At 35.7% G+C, this 21047-nt stretch overlaps 1 protein-coding gene across 1 annotated transcript in view; it reads right to left on the bottom strand.

Annotated features, from left to right (window-relative positions):
* LTN1 (listerin E3 ubiquitin protein ligase 1) overlaps positions 1-21047 on the bottom strand; it is a 100313-nt gene that overhangs the window by 61014 nt on the left and 18252 nt on the right. The window contains exons 5-8 of the mRNA XM_036744270.1: positions 5225-5277; positions 2431-2611; positions 1786-1959; positions 1085-1275 (exon numbers count right to left, since the gene is read on the bottom strand). Coding sequence (XP_036600165.1) covers positions 1085-1275; positions 1786-1959; positions 2431-2611; positions 5225-5277 — 599 coding nt within the window. The remainder of the gene's footprint in view (positions 1-1084; positions 1276-1785; positions 1960-2430; positions 2612-5224; positions 5278-21047) is intronic.

Genomic DNA, 21047 nt, shown 5'->3' with positions numbered 1-21047 from the left:
AATGTAGATGTTTTTATTACCACTACAATGAACTGAATTTTCACTATTTGTTGAACTTAAATCATTACTTTAAAAACTAGTTATACTAATGAAACCCTTTAATTAGGATCTTGTCTATAGTAGGTCTTATTTCTCAAAATGCCACCAAACTAATCCACTTAGCAAAGTGATCTCACTTTTGACCTTAGTATACCGACTTCCCTGTTTTGTGTAACCTGCTATTATGAGAATTCCAAATTAAAGAATTATTAGACTACAGTTTTAAACACATTTAAGTAGGTAATATTTAAGATCAGAGATACAGAGTTGGTAGAGATCTCGGAAGACATCTAGCTCAAAACTCTTCATTTTACAGATGAGAACAATGAGGCCCAGAAAAGTAAAGTGACTTATCCAAAATCACAGACGTAGTAAATGGAAGATCTGGGATTCCAACCCAGGTAACACTGTCTGCAAATTCAACACTCCCACTATACTGACTAGAATATATAAATACTTGAAGAATCTTACTCATAGGATTACAGATTTAGAGTTGTAAGAGATCTTAGAAGCCACTGAGGCTAAACCACTTCATCTGATAAATGACGAAACTGAAGAGGTTAGGTGATGTGTCCACAGTGTCCAATGTAGGATCTGAACTTGAGTCTTCCTGACTCCAGGCCTATCATTCTATCCACTACACCTCCAAAGCTATAAGTGTAGAAGATTATAGACTATTACAGATTATCCAGTTCAACCGTCCTCATTCTATAGAAGAGGAAAATGAAACCCAGAAGATTTAAGTCATTTGCCTAAGATACCACAGTGACAGAACTCTTCTACTTCTTGGTTCAATAACGATCTCTCCTCTTAGGCTCCCACACTGTCCCACTGAATACTTACCAACAGTAAGGTATATTAACTATAAAATTCTCCCTCATCCAGCCAAAAGAACACCTATAAATTCACACACCTAGACCAAGACACAAAAACAATACTATCTATGGCATTTTATACATGGAGACACATTATATTTCTTTTTCTACTTCTCTACTTCTGAAGAAAATTATTTGTACTTTAACAATCAAGATTTAAGATATCTTACCCTTTAGTTATATAACTGAAAAAACTTCTGAAGAATTCCAAGTTCAAGTCTGTAGTCGAACTAGGGATCTTGCTAATAAAAGGCAAGAGATAAGGATATATAACCGTAGCTAGGCCTCCTCCTCCTTCACTAAGAATAGTTGACAGTTTGGGAAACACACTTTTTTTCGCATTTACATGACTCCAACAGTCCTACCAAAAACAAACAAAAAATAGAAATATACTGAATCATTCAATTTATCCCTTCCTATAATGTTCTTCACCTCTAAAAAAATAAAATTCAGGAAAAAAACACAGATTGAGTCATACTATAAGCATTAGTCATAGTCACAATGTAGTCAAAATCATAACATAAATCAGTGTTGATCAGAATTCACATAGACAGGCATTTGGTTTAAAATAATTCTATTAGGGCTATTTTCTGAAAATGACAGCTCAATTCCATCTACCTTTTAAGACTCATATGCTGCTCTTGTTTGTCTGCAAGTTGTAAGATATTAATGGTTGCTACTTTAAGTAAGAAACTAAATACAAGTTTTGTGAATTATATTTCTATATTTAGGTTAAAATTTGTACCAAGATTTAGATGAAGTTTCTTTTACCATCTTTTAGTTTTCATAATGGACTTCTTTATGTTTAAAGCTAGATACTGATCCATTAACGAAGAAGGGACAAAAATAATTTTGAAGTTGTCTTACATACCTCAATGGTAGTAAGGATATAAAGCACAGCTTCCCAAAGAGGTGGACAAACCATTGGATCACTTTCATCAATGTTAACAAGCACTGCAGGAGATACTTTGGATGATTCAGCTTTCACAGACTGAGGAATATACTGACATAAGGCAGAAACTAACTCAAAAAAAGCTGAACGAACCTAAAAGAGACAACAAAGAGAAATAATATAAAAGTTATGAACGCTTAAAAAGCTGTATTAAAACTAAGGCCGAGTTTTTTAAATTTCTGTTATACACATACAAATATACCAATAAAATACATGGATATGGTTTGTTGTTTATGATTAAAAAAATAAAGAGCAGTTAAGGTGCACACTAAAGAACAATAATTTTTAAATCTATTAATCAGAATTTCAATTAATTCTGATTTCTCATAACAATACAGGAAAATATGAATGGATCTGGGTTCTCGCAAACATACCTAAAAATTAGGTATGTAAAATGTCAAATATATTTATAACCAAAAGCATTAATGACTAAAAACTTACAGAATTTAATTCAAATAAGCAATCAGAATTGATCAGAGAAATGTAAATAGATATTTACTTAAGGTATCACCTAAAAAGGAGAGAGATAACATAGGCATTATAATGTAAAAAGGACAAAAATACCTGGGGTGAACTATGCTTTCCATATTTCCAAAATTTGTTCTGTGATAGAAGAGGTTTGAGTTTCTCCTCTAGAGAGGCAATCTCACTAGAAGGCAACATGCAAAGCAGTTTCTTTAAAGCCAACAGGGAAGAAGTTAAAATTCGAAAATATTTGGCTTCTCTTTCTTCTTCTGGAACAGTTCTTAATTTGAAAAGGACAAGGGGTGAGGGTAATGGAATTTGTATTAAATATGCACACAAGAAATAATAAAAGTAACAATTATTTGTATCATTAAGACACAAAATGCTCATTATAAAATCATTACAGCAACCACCAAATTAATCAATCAACAACAAGCATATATAAAATATCTATTCACTATGTATGTGTCAGGCTTTGTGCTAAGGGGAATACTAAGACAGAAGTGAGATAATTCTTACCCTCAAGGACCTTACACTCTAAGAGAGAAAGAAGGTATACATAAGCACATAAATGATATATACAGTTTTTAACCATAGTGCCTTATATAACATAGGTATTTAAATAAAGTTTTGCTAAATAAACGAAAACTTACAAATCAGAGGTTTTAGCCTGGAGGATTCAAACCATTAGTACTAGGCCTGCCAACATGGTGGATCATCCATGGCCTACTCCCTAACTACAGTTGACCTCCAAGGCTTTCTCTTCTTTTCTCTCTTACTAAGAATAATCAATCAATTAATAAACCATTTATTAAGTTCCTACTGTGGTGGGTGAAAAATGAAATGAATCAATGCATGCCAACTGCCCAACAAATCAAGACCAGTAGCCTTCCTCAGCTTTAGCACTAGACCCCAAATACAGAGGGAGACTGACTTACGCATTAAAAACAATTAATCAAATAAGACCAATTAATTAAAAGAAAACAATTAACCAGGATACAAAATTAGGTGACTTGATTTCTAATTGGAGGAAGGATTAGGGACTTTCCAAGTTGGGACAGAGAATGAAGAGGTATAATTCCTTGAAATCAGAAAAAAAGGTGTCTCATTTCTCCCCCCACCCCAACCCAAATGTCTACATACAACTAAAGGAATATGGAAACAATAACTGACCATTACAGAGCCAGGTAAGAAATATGGGTTACTGCGGCAGCTAGGCAGCACAGTGAGTAGAGCACCGGCCCTGGAGTCAGGAGGACCTGAGTTCAAATCCAGTCTCAGAGACTTGACACATTTATTAGCTGTGTGACCTTGGGCAAGTCACTTAACCCCAATTGCCCTGCTTTCCCCCATCCAAAAAAAAAAAAAGAAATATGGGTTACTTGAGAGGTGTAATTGTGAGAAAACACTTTACATCAATCTTTGGATCTGACTGAGTTTCTGGTCAGCATAACCTAGGTCCTTAATTAAGGGTCTCGAAGCAGCAGGTGGTGGTGGTCCAACATCCTAGCCATACACACCTAGGTTCAAATGCAATAAAGTCCTCTCACAATTCCCATAATTGAATAAAATTTTCTTATATAACAGAAACTAGACTAGGCCTATAACTGAATAAAAAGGGAACTTAACTGAACAGGAATTCATCTCCCACTTCCAAGTAACAGTACATGTTAACAACATGCTAGGCAGACATTCCCTCTTCAATTCCACCTCTTAGAATTCCTAGCTTACTTCAAGGCTAAACTCATGTCCTACTTCCTATGTGAAGCCTTTCCAGATCTGCCCTTTTCCTCAAATTCTCATGTAGATATTTATCCATTTAAACATTATATCCCCCAGAAGATAAATGTCTTGGGGGCAGAGGCTGTTTTATCATTTTGTCTTTGTAAGCCCAGAGTTTAGCACAGTATCTTACATATAGGAAATACTTAAATGGATAGAGTTTAAGTTCCCCCTATACATTATATATACAACATATATTATGTGTATATACACACATACATCAAACATATTATGGCTTTTTTAAAATTATAATATACCATATTTCTACTTACAGTATATGCTACATTTATTTCTACTATCTCTCTCTTATTACCACTTTGAAGATAATGTATTACTAAATAAGGGATTGTAGAAGTTAGAAAACTAAAAGCTGATGATGATAGGATGAGTGTTGGCACTAAAATCACTGCGAATTCAGGGACGAAATGTCTCTTTGACGAAGACTCTAAAAGCTTGATCCTGATGCCACTTTAAATAACTCTCTGTTATGTTCAACAGGGTTATTTATGATTCTTTAATCATTCTTTCTAAAAGCACTGAGAGGTGGGAGAAGGGGTGCTAATACATTTGGCCAGGGAAGTGGTAAAGTGGAACAAATTCAAATACGTTATTTTCGAAATCAAAACACAGGAAAATATTTTGTAGTGAAAAAGTGATTTTGCACATTGCAAAAAAGACAAATAGGTATGTGATACGCAAGAAGTTCTTTCTGAAACAATGTTTAAAGACTATAAAAACTAGGTCTTGTATTCTCTAGAGATTCCCAAGTATGAAGGTCAGAAATGATCATGATTTAAGTCATATAATGGAAAAACAAGGAAAAAAAAGAATATTAACAAAACAATAAAAAAGTAAAATCAAAAAACAAAGAAAGACTATCACCTTTTTTCCCCCATATGTGGCCAATGTAATGGAGAAAATAATACTTGGATGAAAATAATTTTAGTTCTTATATACTTTGGTAGGGCAACTCTAATAAACCCTAATAAAACTTACTTTTAGAAGTCATTTTAACTTGTCGCTTAATGAATAACTGATTACATCTAGGTGGGTTCATAGTAATAAAAGTATACCTTTAACGTGAGATAAATAGAAACACAGCATAACTTACTGTGGGTCACTAAGTGTATCAGGTGTTTCTTTTAGAAGATGATCCTGTAGTACCTACAGAAGGTTTAAAAAAAAACAAACCTTTATCACTTCATAAGAGATTTTATTGCAGAGTTGGTGAAGAGCAGAAATAGCATGGAGACATGGAAGTTACAGATAATCCCAACACTCATTTTTAAGTAAGATTTTCAACCTCTTCCTTAGCAAAATTATTTCCAGAATTACTACAATGTAGCAAAAAAACTGATGTAAGTTTTTCTTCTTTCTTCTGGGGTTTTATATGGTACAGAATACACATTTACACAGGTACCACTTAGTCAATCACCTCAACTATCCGTAATATAGTTAAAACCCAAAAAGAAGCAAAAAAAAAAATGTCTATGAACAGGCAAAATATGTCACCACGACCATAAACAAAAATCATTTATTTTACCCACAAAATGACATCTCAGGCCCTCAATTCTAACAAGTTTCATTGTGTTCCCAGTTAACAGGAGTCTAAAGCTTCAAATCAGAAAGGAGAGAGTTATGAGAGACAGGTGATAAACGCATACTGACACAGCAGCAAAAAGTGACAGTGGAAAAGTGAGAGAAGAAACTAAACCAAGCAGGCTTAAATTCATTATCAACACATGATTACTAAGAACTTACTTTATGCAAAGCACTGTGACAGACAACAGGAGAGATATAAAGATTAAAATAAGACATAATCCCTATATATTATTCAAAGACCTCATAACTAGCTGAGAGCAAGGGAAACACAAAAGTATGCCTAGCAAAACCAAAGTCAGTATCGACAGATGTTTACTAAGAACTTGACTGATTTCATAATATAGTAGGATACAAGAGAATTTCAAGCATTACAAGCCATTCAGTTATGGGGGCAAACGGTTCAAAAAAATCACAAAAGCCTGTGAAGAACATCACCACATTTAGTTTTTGTCTATTTTGGTGGGGTTTTTTTTAACCTGTACAAACACTGCCAAGTACAATAACTGATGCTGACAATAGTGTTGAATAAACCTGGCAAAAAGTTAACCTATGAAAGAAAGGTCCTATGTAAATTAAAATATTCATAGTAATTTTTTTATGAAACAAAATGGGGCTCTCAAACTGAGCAATGGCTAAACACATTGCAATACATCAATGGACTATTAAGATGTGTCACATACAAGGAAATCAGAGAGACATGGGAAGACTAATATAGAGTGAAGTAAACAGAACCAGTAAAACAATATATAATGACAACAATATGAATGAAAAACAATTAGGTGAAACTATCTGATTAAAATTCCCATACCTGGCTCCAAAAAAAAAAAAAAAGGCAGCCTCCTTCTTTCATTGAAAAGGTTAAGGAATATAGATATGAAACACCGAACATGATACAGAGGTCCATCAATGTGTTGGCTAGTTTTGCAAAATTACTTTATGAAGTTTTCTTTATCTTTTCTAAGGAAAGGCTTACCAAGAAGGGAAAGTGAGCGTATATCCAAAAATGAATTATGATACAGATTTCCAGCCAAGAAGGATTTCTAAACAGGGGCTGGCAGATTAGCTTTCCTCACCCAGTCCAACAAAAACATAAAAATTGTGCTAGCCCAAATTATGGTCAAGAAATGCAATTAGAAACTAAAATAAGCGACTTATTCCACTCCAGAACTGAATAAAAAGACAGCTCAAGGCCCTCAGGCAAAAGGGAAGGAGCCCACCAGCAAATCCAGCACCAGATCAGGTAAATAAGTCAGCAGCCTCCCGTTGCAATCAGAGATCGGTCAAAGACTCATGTAGACATCAGGATTATCTTTGGGTAGAAACATTAACAGCAGGGAGTTCCTCCATGAAAGCCCCAAAGTGGTGAGAAACACAGAGCACAGCCCTTGGAAACCATAAGGAGTGGTGGATGCAACAGTGTTTAGACAGTCATTTAATCAACTTATTAAGTAAGCACCTAATATATGGCTGGCACCGCGCTAAGTACTAGACACTCTAAGGCCCCTAGGACGTTGTCTTGAAAAGTCATATAGGGTCCTAAAGATGTAAGTGATCTGCAGTATGACTATTATGGAAATGTTTTGCATAATGATACATGTGTGGCCTATGTTGAATTGCTTGCCTTCTCAAGGAGGGTGGGTGGGGAGGGAAGAAGGGAGAGAATTTGGAACTCAAAGTTCTAAAAACAAATGTTCAAAAAAAAGTTTTTGCATACAACTGGGAAATAAAATACACGGGCAATGGGGTACAGAAATCTATCTTGCCCTACAAGAAAGCAAGGGAAAAGGGGGCAGGGAGGTGAATGGGGTGACAGAAGGAAGGTCAGACTGAGGAATGGGGCAATCAGAATATATGCCATCTTCGAGTGGGGGGGGGGAGAAACGGGGAGAAAATTTGTAACTCAAAATCTTGTGGAAATCAACGTTGAAAATTAAAAATATTTAAAAAAATATGATAAAGTAATTCTAAAAAAAAAGATATAAGTGCTCTGAACATCAACGATCCAGGGAGAAAAAGTCAATATGGGCAATCAGGGAGACCAACACAGCTGATCACCTGACTTTCATCTGAACTGGACAAAGGCTGAGTCACACACACACACAAATGTAGTACTGAAATACACTGAATTCAAAAGAGAAACGAGAAGAAACAGGAAAATGGAGAGGGGGAATGAAAAGGAAAAAAGAAAAGTCACAAGCAAAACAAATTTCAATGTTAGATGGGGAGGATCATGAAGGATAGACTAAAAGAAAGGAAGAAAGAATAAAAACTTGGGATCAGAGGGAGGGCAAGAATAGTGGCAAAGAAGAAGAAACAAAATGCCCTTTCTTTTAGCACCTCATTTATAAAGTAGGCAATGGAAGCAAAGAAAAGAAAAAGGGCAGCAGGATTAAGGGAAATACACACTAATCATAACCCTAAATGTGACAGGGTGAAATCATCCATAAAACAGCAGACTGCAGAATGGAGTAGAAAGCAAAATTCAACGACATGTTTACAAGAAACATACTAAAACATAAAGACTGACAAAAATTAAAATAAAGGACTGGAGCAAAACATATTGTGTTTCAGCTAAACTCAACAAAAGCACGGGTAGCAATCATGATTTCAGATAAAGCTACAGTAAATATATAAATGACAAAAGGAGATACGCAGGGAAACTAAATTATGCTTAAAGGTACAATAGGAGATGAATCAATATTAATACCTAACTTATATACAAAAGGGACATGTAAATGCTTAAAGGAAAAATTAATTAAATTGGAAGGAGAAAAAGAAACTGAAAATATAATAGCAGGATCTTGATGTCCAGTTTAGACCTAGAAAAAATCTAAATGAAAATGAACAGGACAAAAGAAGGACCTTACTATAGCACCTAATAAGAGAACCTGTCTCACAGGATTGCTGTAAGAATAAATGAGTGTAAAAAATTTAAAGTACTCTGCAAATATTAAGGAACAGCACAAATGCTAGCTATTATTACTATTATTATGAAAAGAAATTTTAAAAATTGAAGATGACAAGTATCTGGCAATTACTGAATGAAAATAAGAGTTTACATACAAGGCGTTCCAAAAGTGTTAGTGTGGTTTTAAATTTTAATAACTTTCAAAAGTATAAATGCAAAAAGAATTTTTAAATCATTGACTAAGCATTTAAATTTATTTTACACTTATACAGTTGTATATTTTGAATAAAGTTTTAATTTGAACAAGATAAAGCACCCTGTCCTTACACATTACACGTGTGATATTTTTCTGTATGATACAAATGGACTGATAAAGAAGGACCTTTTACTTGGCTACCTGAGTCACCTGACTAGACTTTTTCTTGTGAGGCCACACCAAAATTGTTGTGTATGTATCAAAATCTTTCTCTTTGGATGCTCTCAAGGCTAATATTACCAAGACAGTACAAAGTCACTGAGCAGAAACTGATAAAAGTTTTTCCAAAGTTGGAAAATTGACTAGATATAGAACAATGATATAAAATTCAAATAGAAATGGATCTGTATGAGCCACACACTGATTTAGAAAACCATAAATTAACATTACCTGGTTCAGGCTACAACTGGGAGTTTTGCAGGTAGTGAGTTTGACACCTCTGCTACAACCACTACAAAGTGGTTATATTTAGTTTTTATAAAAAATATACCAATATTTTAAAATTTTAAATAACTGAGATACCAGCGCAGAGCCTGCAGCCACAGGAACAGCTACCCCCGAGGCCTCCAGCCCACAGCCTAAAGGTTTGAAACTGGCCATTGTGGCCAGGTAAATCAGCTCTCCTTCCCTCCCTCATCCAGGGAATACTACACCTAAGGAAAAACAGAGGAGCCAGAAGTGGGACTTCAGTAGCCTTTTAGTGAGAGAAGTTGGGGAGAGGACCCTTCTTGTCGTGGAGGAAGGAGACTAGTGCAGGAAGAGGTGTCCCAGCAGGCCCCCCATCAGCAGAACAATGAAAGTTACTGAGCCCCGGGGGGGGGGGGGGGGGGGGTGCTAGCAAACATCAACACCAGGACCCCAGGCGTGCCCTTGCACACCCAGGTGAAGTGGCAGACACCAGCATAGACAACAGCTGAGACCACCCTCGATGTAGAGCATTTCTGGGGAAGAGCAGACTTCCAGCAGCCAGACTACCCCTCCCCCACACCTCACAAAACCAGAGGCCATAGCACACAAAGCCAGTGAGCAGGCCTACAGATCCCAACACAAGAAGCTTCAGACAGAGCCCCCTGAGCCCCAGAAGCAGAAATCCAGGAGGGAAAAAAAAAAACCACACGAAAAACCACAATAAAGAACCAAAGACCATTGATTCCTGTTGTGGAGACAAGGAAGATCAAAATACCAATTCACAAAGAGGACAGCATGGGCACTATGCCCACATCTGAAACCTCAAAAGGGAATGTGAACTGGTCTCCAGCCCAAAAAGCATTCCTAGAAGAACTCAAGGAGGACTTTAAAAACCAAATTAGAAAGTTCAAAGAAAAAAATGGAAAAAAATTTACTGATGAAAATAAATCTTTAAAAAGTAAAATCGGCAAAATGGTTAAGGAGATTCAGAACATAAATGGAGAAAATGTCTCATTGAAAAGTAAAATCAACCAAATGGAAAAGGAGATAGAGAAGGTAAAGGAAGAAAACAATACATTAAAAATTAGAATGGGCAAGTAGAAGCTAATGATTCTATGAGATATCAATAATCAAAGAAAAGCTAAAGAACAAAAAAAAAGAAGAAAACATGAAATATCTGACTGGAAAACAATAGACCTTGAAAATACATCCAGGAGAGACAATCTAAGAATTACTGGTCTACTGGAAAGCCACAATGAAAAAAGAGCCTGCACAGTATCTTCCAAGAAATCATCAAGAATAACTTCCCCCAGGTCTTAGAACCAAAGGGTAAAATAGTCATCAAAAGACTTCATGGAGCAACCCCTGAAAGAGATCCCACATTGAAAACTCCAAGAAATATTATAGCCAGATTCCAGAATTATCAGGTCAAGGAGAAAATACTGCAAGCAGCCAGATTCACAATTCAAATATCGTGAAACTACAGGCAGGATCACGCAGGACCTTTCAGCTTCTACATTAAATGACAGGAGAAACTGGAATATGATATTCCAAAAGGCAAAGAAGCTTGGACTACAACCAGAGATCAACTACCCAGCAAAACGGAGCATAATTCTTCAGGCGAGGAAATGGACATTCAATGAAATAAGGGAATTCCAGACCTTTCTGATGAAAAGGGCAGAGCTCAATGGAATATTTCATCTTCGAATACAAAACTCAAGAAGACATAAAAGGTAAACAGCGGAAAAAACCCTAGCTGATCAATAAGACAAATTATTTACATCCTTATATAGGATTGTATTGTTTTTTATATATGTCAATCTTGAGAATAGTACAGTTATTATGACAACGGAAAGGAATATACACAGACTGTGGGTGTCAGTATAAAATAACTGATAAAATGATAAAAACATAATTACGACATATAAAGGGATGGTTCTGGGAGAAGAGGTAAGGAGGCAGTAGAAAAGGCACATGAAGAGGCACAAAAAATATTATAATAGAGGGAAAGAAGGGAGGGAGAAGAGCAGTATTTGAGCTTTATTCTCATCAGATTTGGTTCAAGAAAGGAATAATACACTCTGATAAGTATAGAAATCAAACTTGTCCTACAGGCAGTAGGAGGGGAAAAGGGAAAGAAAAGGAAAGGGGGTGGTCAGAATGGAGCGGGGGGGAGTAGCAAGGGGAAAAAGGTAAGATAAGGGAGGGGAATGAAGAGGGAGGGTAAACTGAGGAAGGCAGCAGTCAAAAGCAAAACTTTTTTGAGGAGTGGAAAGGAGAAGGGAAAAATAAAAGCATAAACAAGGGGATGGAGAAAAAGACACAGATAGTAATCATAACTGTGAATGTGAATGGGATGAACCCTCCCATAAAATGGAAGTGGATAACAAAATGGATTAAAAACCATAATTCTACAATGTTGTTTACAAGAAACACATCTGAAACATGGGGATACACACAGGGTAAAGGTAAAAGGTTGGAGTAGAATATACTGTGCTTCAGCTAAAGCAAAAAAAGCAGGGGTAGCAATCCTAATCTCAGACAAAGCAAAAGCAAAGACAGATCTAATTAGAAGACATAAAGAAGGACACTATATCCTGCTAAAAGGCAACATGGACAATGAAGCAATATCATTATTTAACATATATGCACCAAGTGGTATGGCATGCAAATTCTTAGAGGAGAAGTTAAGGGAGTTACAGGAAGAAATAGACAGCAAAACTATACTAGTGGAGGACCTCAATCTCCCCTCTCTGAATTTGATAAATCTAACCTCAAAATAAACAGGAAGTTAAGGAGGTGAACAGAATTTTAGAAAAGGCAGCTATGATACACCTCTGGAGAAAACTGAAGAGGGATAAAAAGGAACGTACTTTTTCCTCAGCGGTACATGGCACATGCTCAAAAACTGACCATGTACCAGGGCATAAAAACTTCAGAATCCAGTGTAGAAAGGCAGAAATAGTCAAAGTATCCTTTTCAGATCGTGATGCGATAAAAATTATATGTAATAAAAGACCATGGAAAAATAAACTAAAAATTAATTGGAAACTAAATATTCTGATACTAAAGAATGAGTGGACCAAAGAACAAATCATAGAAACAATTAATAATTTCATTCAAGAGAATGACAATAATGAGACAACATATCAAAACTTATGTGACACAGCAAAAGTAGCCCTTAGGGGAAGTTTTATGTCACTGAATGCTTACATGAATAAAATACATAAAAAGGAGATCAATGAATTGGGCATGCAACTGAAAAAGCTAAAAAAAGAATAAATTGAAAATCCCCAATTAAATATCAAATTAGAAATACTGAAAATCAAAGGAGAGATTAATAAAACTGAAATCAAGAACTGAACTAATGAATAAAACTAACAGCTGGTTTTATGAAAAAACCAATAAAATTGATAAACCTTTGGTCAATTTGATTAGAAAAAAGAAGAAAACCAAATTACCAGTAAAAAAAAATGAAAAGGGTCAATTTACCTCCAATGAAGAGGAAATTAAAATAATAATTAGGAATTATTTTTCCCAATTGTATGCCCATAAATTTGACAACCTTAGCGAAATGGATGAATATTTACAAGAATATAAATTGCCCAGATTAACAGAAGAGAAAGTTAAATAACTAAATAACGCCATCTCAGAAAAAGAAATTGAGCAAGCCATCAATGAACCCCCTAGGAAAAAATCTCCAGGGCCACATGGTTTTACATGTGAATTCTATCAAACATAAGAACAACTAATTCCTATACTTCATAGACTATTTGGGAAAATAGGTGAAGGAGTCCTACCAAATTCTTTTTACGACACAAATATGGTACTAATTCCTAAACCATAGAAACAGAGAAAGAAAATTATAGACCAATTTCCCTAATGAATATGGATGCAAGAATTTTAAACAAAATATTAGCAAAAAGATTGCAGCAACTTATCACGAGAATCACTATGACCAGGCAGAATTTATTTCAGGAATGCGAGGCTGCTTCAATATTAGGAAAACTATCAGCATAATTGATCATATCAACAACAAAACTGGCAGAAATTATATGATCATCTCAATAGATACAGAAAAAGCTTTTGACAAAATACAACACCCATTCCTATTAAAAACACTAGAAAGCATAGGACTAAATGGAGCCTTCCTTAAAATTATAAATAGCATCTACCTAAAACCATCAGCAAGCATTATATGTAACGGGGATAAGCCAGATGCATTCCCAATAAGATCAGGGGTCAAACAAGGATGTCCATTATCACCCCTATTATTCAATTTGGTACTAGAAATGTTAGCTGTAGCAATACGAGAAGAAAAAGAAATTGAAGGAATCAGAATAGGCAAAGAAACTAAATTATCACTTTTTGCAGACAATATGATGATTTACTTAGAGAATCCTAGAGAATCAAGTAAAGAACTACTTGAAATAATAAACAATGTTAGCAAAGTTGCAGGATATAAAATAAACCCATATAAATCCTCAGCATTCCTACACATTACTAACAAAGCCCCACAGCAAGAGACAGAAAGAGAAATTCCATTTTAAAGTTACTACAGACACTATAAAATTTTTAGGAGTCTATCTGCCAAGACAAACCCAGGGCCTATATGAACATAATTACTAAACACTTTTCACACAAATAAAGTCAAATCTAAATAAATGGAAAAACATCAGTTGCACATGGTTAGGCCGAGCTAATATAATAAAAAGGACAAGTTTACCTAAATTAATTTACTTATTCAGTGCCATACCAATCAAACTACCAGAAAATTATTTAACAGAGCTGGATAAAACAACAAAATTCATCTGGAAGAACAAGAGGCCCAGAATATCTAGGGTATTAATGAAGAGAAATGCTAGGGAAGGTGGCCTAGCCATACCAGATATTAAACTGTACTATAAAGCAGCAGTCATCAAAACTACTTGGTATTGGCTAAGAAACAGAGCCGTGCATCAGTGGAATAGGCTAGGTACACAAGACGCAACAGTCAATGACTGAAGCAATCTACTCTTTGATAAATCCAAAGGATCCACCTTCTGGGCTAAGAATTCACTATTTCACAAAAACTGCTGGGAAAAATGGAAAATGGTAGGGCAGAAACTGGGCATAGGCCAGTATCTTACACCATATACCAAAATAAGCAATTTGGGAGAGCAAGGAATAGTTTACCTATCAGATCTATGGGAAAGAATTCATGACACAACAAGAGCTAGAGAACATTACAAAATGCAAAATGGATAATTTTGATTATGTTAAACTGAAAAGTTTTTGTAAAAACAAAGCCAATGCAAAACAGATTAGGAGGGAAGCAGAAAATTGGGAGAAAACCTTTATAATCAGTGTCTCTGACACAGGCCTCATCTCTAAAATACACAGGGAAGTGAGCCAAATTTATAGGAATACAAGTCATTCCCCAATTGAGAAATGGTCAAAGGATATGAACAGACAGTTTTCAGATATCTATAGGCATATGAAAAAATCACTGATTAGAGAAATACAAATCAAAACAACTCTTAGGTCCCACATCTCTCCTGTCAGATTGGCTAACATGACAAAACAGGAAAATGATAAATGCTGGAGAGGATGTGGGAAAATTGGAACACTTAAAACTGTTGGTGGAGTTGTGAACTGATCTAGCCATTCTGGAGAGCAATTTGGAACTATGCCCAAAGGGCTATAAAAATGTGCATACCCAGGGCAGCTAGGTGGCACAGTGAGTAGAGGACAGGCCCTGGAGTCAGGAGGACCTGAGTTCAAATCTGGCTTCAGACACTTGACACACTAGCTGTGTGACCTTGGGCAAGTCACTTAACCCCAATTGCCCTGCCTTCCCCCCTCCAAAAAAAAAAATGTGCATACCCTTTGATCCAGCAATACCACTTCTAGGGCTGTATCCCAAAGTGATCACAGAAATGGGAAAGGGACCTGTATGTACAAAAATATTTATAGCAGCTCTTACTTTGTGGTGGCAAAGAACTAGAAATCAAGGGGATGCCCATCAATTGGGGAATGGCTAAACAAGTTGTGGTATATGAATGTAATGGAATATTATTGTGCTATAAGAAATGGGGAACAGACGGACTTCATAATAACCTGGAAAGACCTACATGACATGCTGAGTGAACGGAGCAGAACCAGGAGAACACTGTACACAACCACAGATACAGTGATTCTGTGATGACTTAACTTCAAAAGACTTGGCTCTTCTCAGCAATACAATGTTCAAAGACAACTCCAAAGGACTCATGATGGAAAGAGCTACATCCAGAGAAAGAATTATGGAGTCTGAATGCAGATTGAGGCAAACTATTTGCTCTCTTTTTTCCCTTTTCTTTGTTTTGTTTCTTCTCTCATGATTCATTCCATTGGTTATAATTCTTCTTTACAACTTGACTATTGTGTAAATAAGTTTAATGCGAAGGTATATGTAGAAGATGCATCGGATTCCATGCCATCTTGGGGGGGGCGGGGCAGGGAGGGGAGGAGGGAGAGGAAGAAAATCTGGAACTCAAAAAAATGCAGAACTGACTGTTGTAAACTAAAAATAAAAAATCTTAATTAAAAAAAAGTCTAAAAAAATTTATCGGAAATTCCTCTGCCCAATTATATATGCTAACAAAACTAGAGTACTTTTAGAGGAAATGGATGGATATATACAAAAATATAAAATATTCAGATTAACAAAAAAAAAATTTAAAAATTCTGTATCAAACAATTGAACAAATCATAAATAAACTCCCAAAGGAAAAAAAACCCTCCAGAACCAGATGGATTTTATCAAACATAAAAGAACAGTGAATTCCATTATTACAGAAACTCTTTACACAAATAATAAGAGATCCTTCTAATGATCTAGTGTTGGTAACCGAATGAGAGAAAAAGCAGAGGAAAAAAAACTATAAACTAAGGATTCTTAAATTTATTTATTTTATGGGCCCAGCAGGTAGATATGACAAAGCCCATGGACTCTTCCATAACATTGGCTACTCCAAATGGAAAGAAATGTTGAATTTCCTGGAGATTATAGTGAAACTAAAGATGTAAATGTTTCCACAGAACCCCTGAAATCTATCTACATAATTCTGGAGAATGTCTACCCCAAATTAAGAACGCCTACTATAAACTAATGAACACCAACACAAAAGTTTTAAATAAAAATTAGGAAGTACAATACAATATTTTAGGAAGAATATATACTATGACCATTATGGATTTGTACTGGGAATGTAAAGTTGGCTAAAAAAGGAAGAATATAAACATAACAAACTTACAAAGAATAAAAAACATATGATTATATCAACACTTTTTTTATAAATAAGTTTTTTTAATTTTATTTTTATTTTATTTTAAACTCAAGGGCTAGAATACAAATACTGAATAGAGGAAAGAAACAGAAACATATCATAAACTTAAATAATGAAACTTATCAACACATTTTGAAAAAAGTTTTTGACAAAATCCAATATCCCATTTCTGTTAAAAAACAAAAAACAAACTAGAAAACATAAGTATATATCTACGTTCCCTTTGTACTATAAATAAAATCTATCTAAAACCAAAAGTAAACATTACATGTAATGAAGAAAAGTTAGAGGCTTTTTCAATAGGATTAAGGTAAAGTAAGGATGCATTATCACCACTATCATTTAACATAGTGCCTGGAACATAGTAGGTGTTTAATAAATTATCACTGACTTACTAGAAATGCAAGCTACGGAAAGATTAAAAAAAAAAAAGAAATTGAGGGAATAAGCACAAGTAAAGAGGAAACAAAATTATCAGTTCTTGCAGCAATAAGACAATAATGAGAAAATGAAGGAATAAGCACAAATAAAGAAGCAACAAACTCCCTGAAAATTAGAATGGAACAGAAGTAGCCAATAATTCCATAAGACAATTTAAAACAAAGTCAAAAGACTGAAAGAATAGAAACTGTATCTTACAGCAAAATAACTGACCTGGGAAACAGACCAAGGATAAAAACATTTAGGAATCATTGGATTATATGTATGCCATGACCACAAAAAAAGCCTAGACATCATAGTTCAACAAATCTTAAGAGAAAACTTCCTAGATCTCCGAAAACCAGAATGCAAAGTGGAAATAAAAAAAATCCTCTGGTCACCTCCTAAAAGAAATCACAAAATGTAAACTCCTACAAACAAAGGAAAAATACTACAAGCAGCCGGAAAGAAAGAATTCAAGTAATGAGTAGTCACAGTCAGGATCATATGCAATTTGGCAGCCATCACTATTAAGGATAAGACTTCCTGGAATAAAATATTCCAGAAGGCAAAGGATTCTTAAAGCCAAGAATAACATAGGCAGCAAAATTTAGTATAATCTTAAGGGGCAAGAAGGAAATAGATGACTTAAGAGTTCTGTTACATCATGACGATCTTAAAAGAATGGAAATAGAGGGGAAGATAAATACACTGGGGGTGGGGTGGGGACATGGAAAAGAAGGTTAGAGAAAATTATCTTGCATAATCAGGGTGCATAAGTAGACATAAATATAAAAACAGAGGAGGGGTGAGGGGAAGAGCTGGCAAACGAACCTCACTTTCATCTGACTGGCCAAAAGAGAAAAGAAACACGAACTGGATACAGAATTAGACTCAACAAGGAAATAAATGGGTAAAGGGAGATGGGAGAAAGAGAAATTAGAGGGGCAATAGAATAAAGGGAGGGATTTGTCTTGAGCAAAACAAGCTCTGATTAAGGATGTACAAAAATATATTTACAAGGCTCTTTTTGAAGAAGCAAAAAATAGGAATCTATTTTATGGAGAACTCACACAAGGCAAGCATTCATATGGAGGTAAGAGGAAGCAATACAAGGACACTATCAAGGTTTCTTTGAAGAACTTTGGAATGTATTGAATGACATGGGAAACACTGGCAAAGCACTGCCTAGCATGGCACGCCCGCATCAAAAAAGGCACTGTGATCTATGAACAAAGCAGAATTGCAGTGGCTTACAAAAAATGCGAGATGCACAAATTTAGAGACAACTCCACTCACAAAGTTCATATGGACTACCTGTGCCCGACCTGTGGTAGAGCATGCTGAGTTCTCAACTTCACTCTCTGTTCCCCTTTTCTCTGGGTTACTATACAAATCACATCAACTCTAAATTACTCACATTATCCTCCTAGCAAAGTTCATATGGAACTGAATGGAACTAGAGGAAATCATTAAAGGGTTACCTGGGCCCTCTACATATTTATGGGATCTAATCCTACCCAGGCCCTCATTGTAGCAAGGTAAAGGTATTCTTGCCTTAGTCACCCTCCCACTTTCCACAGCTGTGCCCCAAAATTTCTCATCATTCCTCAAGCCCTCCATGACATACCCTTCCCTAAATAATCACAAAGATACCTTGCAATTTCATACCTCACTGAAAAAATTAAGACTATTCACCAAGAACTGTCTTTTTCTCCCTCTTCCTCATTTCATATCACTCAGATATATTCCTCCACTACCTCCCCCTTCATTCTGGTCTCAGGAAAAAAAAAAAAAACAAAAAAACAGGTGGTTTTACAAGACAAAGTCATCTACAGCAACCCTTGACCTCCTCCAGGCTTCTCCAGAAAATTTCCCCCACTATCACTGCTCTTCTCTCTCATTTTCCTTCTCTCCAACTCTGCTGGCTACTTTTTCCTACTGCCTAACAAGCATACACATGCTTACCCCATGCTTAAAAACCCTCTCTTGAGCCTACCATCTCTGATAGTTCCATTCTCCTTCATGACCAAACGCCTTTAGAAAACCATCTACTATTGATGCTCCTACTTCCTCTACTCCCACTGTCTTCTAAACCCCGTGCAACATGACTTCTACCCTCAACATTCAACTGAAACAGCCCTCATCAAATTCACCCATGATCTCTCTTAATTGCCCAAATAGCCTCTTTTTAATCCTGATCCTCTTTGACTTCCCTGATGCATTTGATACTGTGCATTACCTTCTCCTTCCAGGCTCTCTCGTCTAAGTTTTCATAAGACTTATTTCTGTTTCTTCTCCTTTCTGTCAGACTCTTCATTCTCAGTCTCCTTTGCTAATTCTTCATCCACTTAATACCCATGAAATTAATCACTATGAAGATGATTCCCAGATCTACATATCCCAGCCCTGGTTTCTATGATAAGATAGTCATGAATCTCCAAACGCTTCTTGGAAATCTTAAACTCAATGCCCCTGTAAACATCTCAAACTCATCATATCCAAAACAGAACTCAACATCTTTCCCACAAATCCTCTCTCTAACCGTTCCCTATCACTGTCCAGGGCACCACCTTCCTCTAACTCGCCAAACTTACAACTTCAATGTCACCCTATTCACTCTAATTTGCTCCATGTACCCAATCCATTGCCAAATTTGTCATTTCTTCCTCCCCAATATGTCTTGTATGTCTATCTTCTCCTCTCCAGTCATACTGTTATAAATCCAGTTTGGATTGTAACCCTAGTTACTTCTTGCCTGAACTATTGTATTTGCAGTAGTGATCTTCATGTCTCTTGCCATTTCAATCCATCCTCCACTGAGCTGCTGAGATGGTTTTCCCCTTCTTTTTCAAAACATAGTTCTAATAATACTATACCCCTGCTCAATGGGCTCCAATGGCTTCCTATAATCTTTAGCATCAAATATAAACTCCCGTTTGGCACTTAAAGTTGGTCACAACCTGGATTCTTCCTACCTTTCCAGTCTTCTTAAAGATGTCTTCTTACTCCCCACATTCCATGACAAAGCAACAATGAACTATTTGTTATTTCTTAAACCTGATCTCCTACCTCCATGCCTTTGAACAGGCTGTCCCTCATATCTGGAATGCTGTGCCCCCTAACTTCTGCCTTTCAGTTTCCTTGGCTTCCTTCAAGATGCAAAAAAAACCCCAAAATAAACAAAATAAACCAATGAAAAAGACACAACTCAAATCTCACCTTCAACTACTCTCTCTATAGACAGATGGATAGATTGCATATCCAGATATTTACAAGTTGTTTCCTCTATTAGAATGAACAGTCCTTATGGAATATTTGGGACTTCTTTTTTGCCTTTCTTTGTACCTCTAGCATTTACCACAATGTCTGGCACATACAAGTAAGTGCTTAGTAAATTCTTGTTGATTGACCAACTGGGAGACAATAGTTGAAAGCAAAACAAACTTATTGCTCCTTGAGGATCAAAAGGGAAAAAAAAGGACTGCAAAAGAACTGGAATCTAAGGTGATGTCTGGGGGAAAGGCTAAACTATTTATGATGTGAATGTAATAGAATATGATTATACCATAAAAAATCATGAAAGAGATTTATTTCAGAGAATCCTAGAAAATAGGAACCAATGAAGAGTCAAAAGTAGAACAGTTTCTACAAGGACAACATGGGAAAGGAAAACAATTCCAATAATAGCAGTGACCAACTACCACCTCCAGAAAGTTAATGGACTCAAGATGAAGAAAGAAAAATAATTTTTGGACGTGGCCACTGCGTGGATCTGTTTTGCTTGATTACATTTTCTTTCTTGGTTTTTAAATGAGGAGTGGGGAAGGGCTGAGGAAAAAAAATTAAGGAGGGATAGTGAAATATTTTTAAACATACAGAAAAGAAAAACAGACAAACATGACAGTCTTAAATGTCATATGTGGAATTTATTATGTACTGTTTACAAAAGCTAGAGGTATGAAAATGGAAATTCAAGGTTTCATACAGAATCCTCTTTTTGTGTTCTGCTATCTATAAAGAAATGCTT

The sequence above is a fragment of the Trichosurus vulpecula genome, chromosome 2, assembly GCF_011100635.1.
Source record: "Trichosurus vulpecula isolate mTriVul1 chromosome 2, mTriVul1.pri, whole genome shotgun sequence".
Lineage (NCBI taxonomy): Eukaryota > Metazoa > Chordata > Mammalia > Diprotodontia > Phalangeridae > Trichosurus > Trichosurus vulpecula.
The sequence above is the reverse complement of the archived record's forward strand: the minus strand, read 5'-3'. Positions and strand labels throughout refer to the sequence as shown.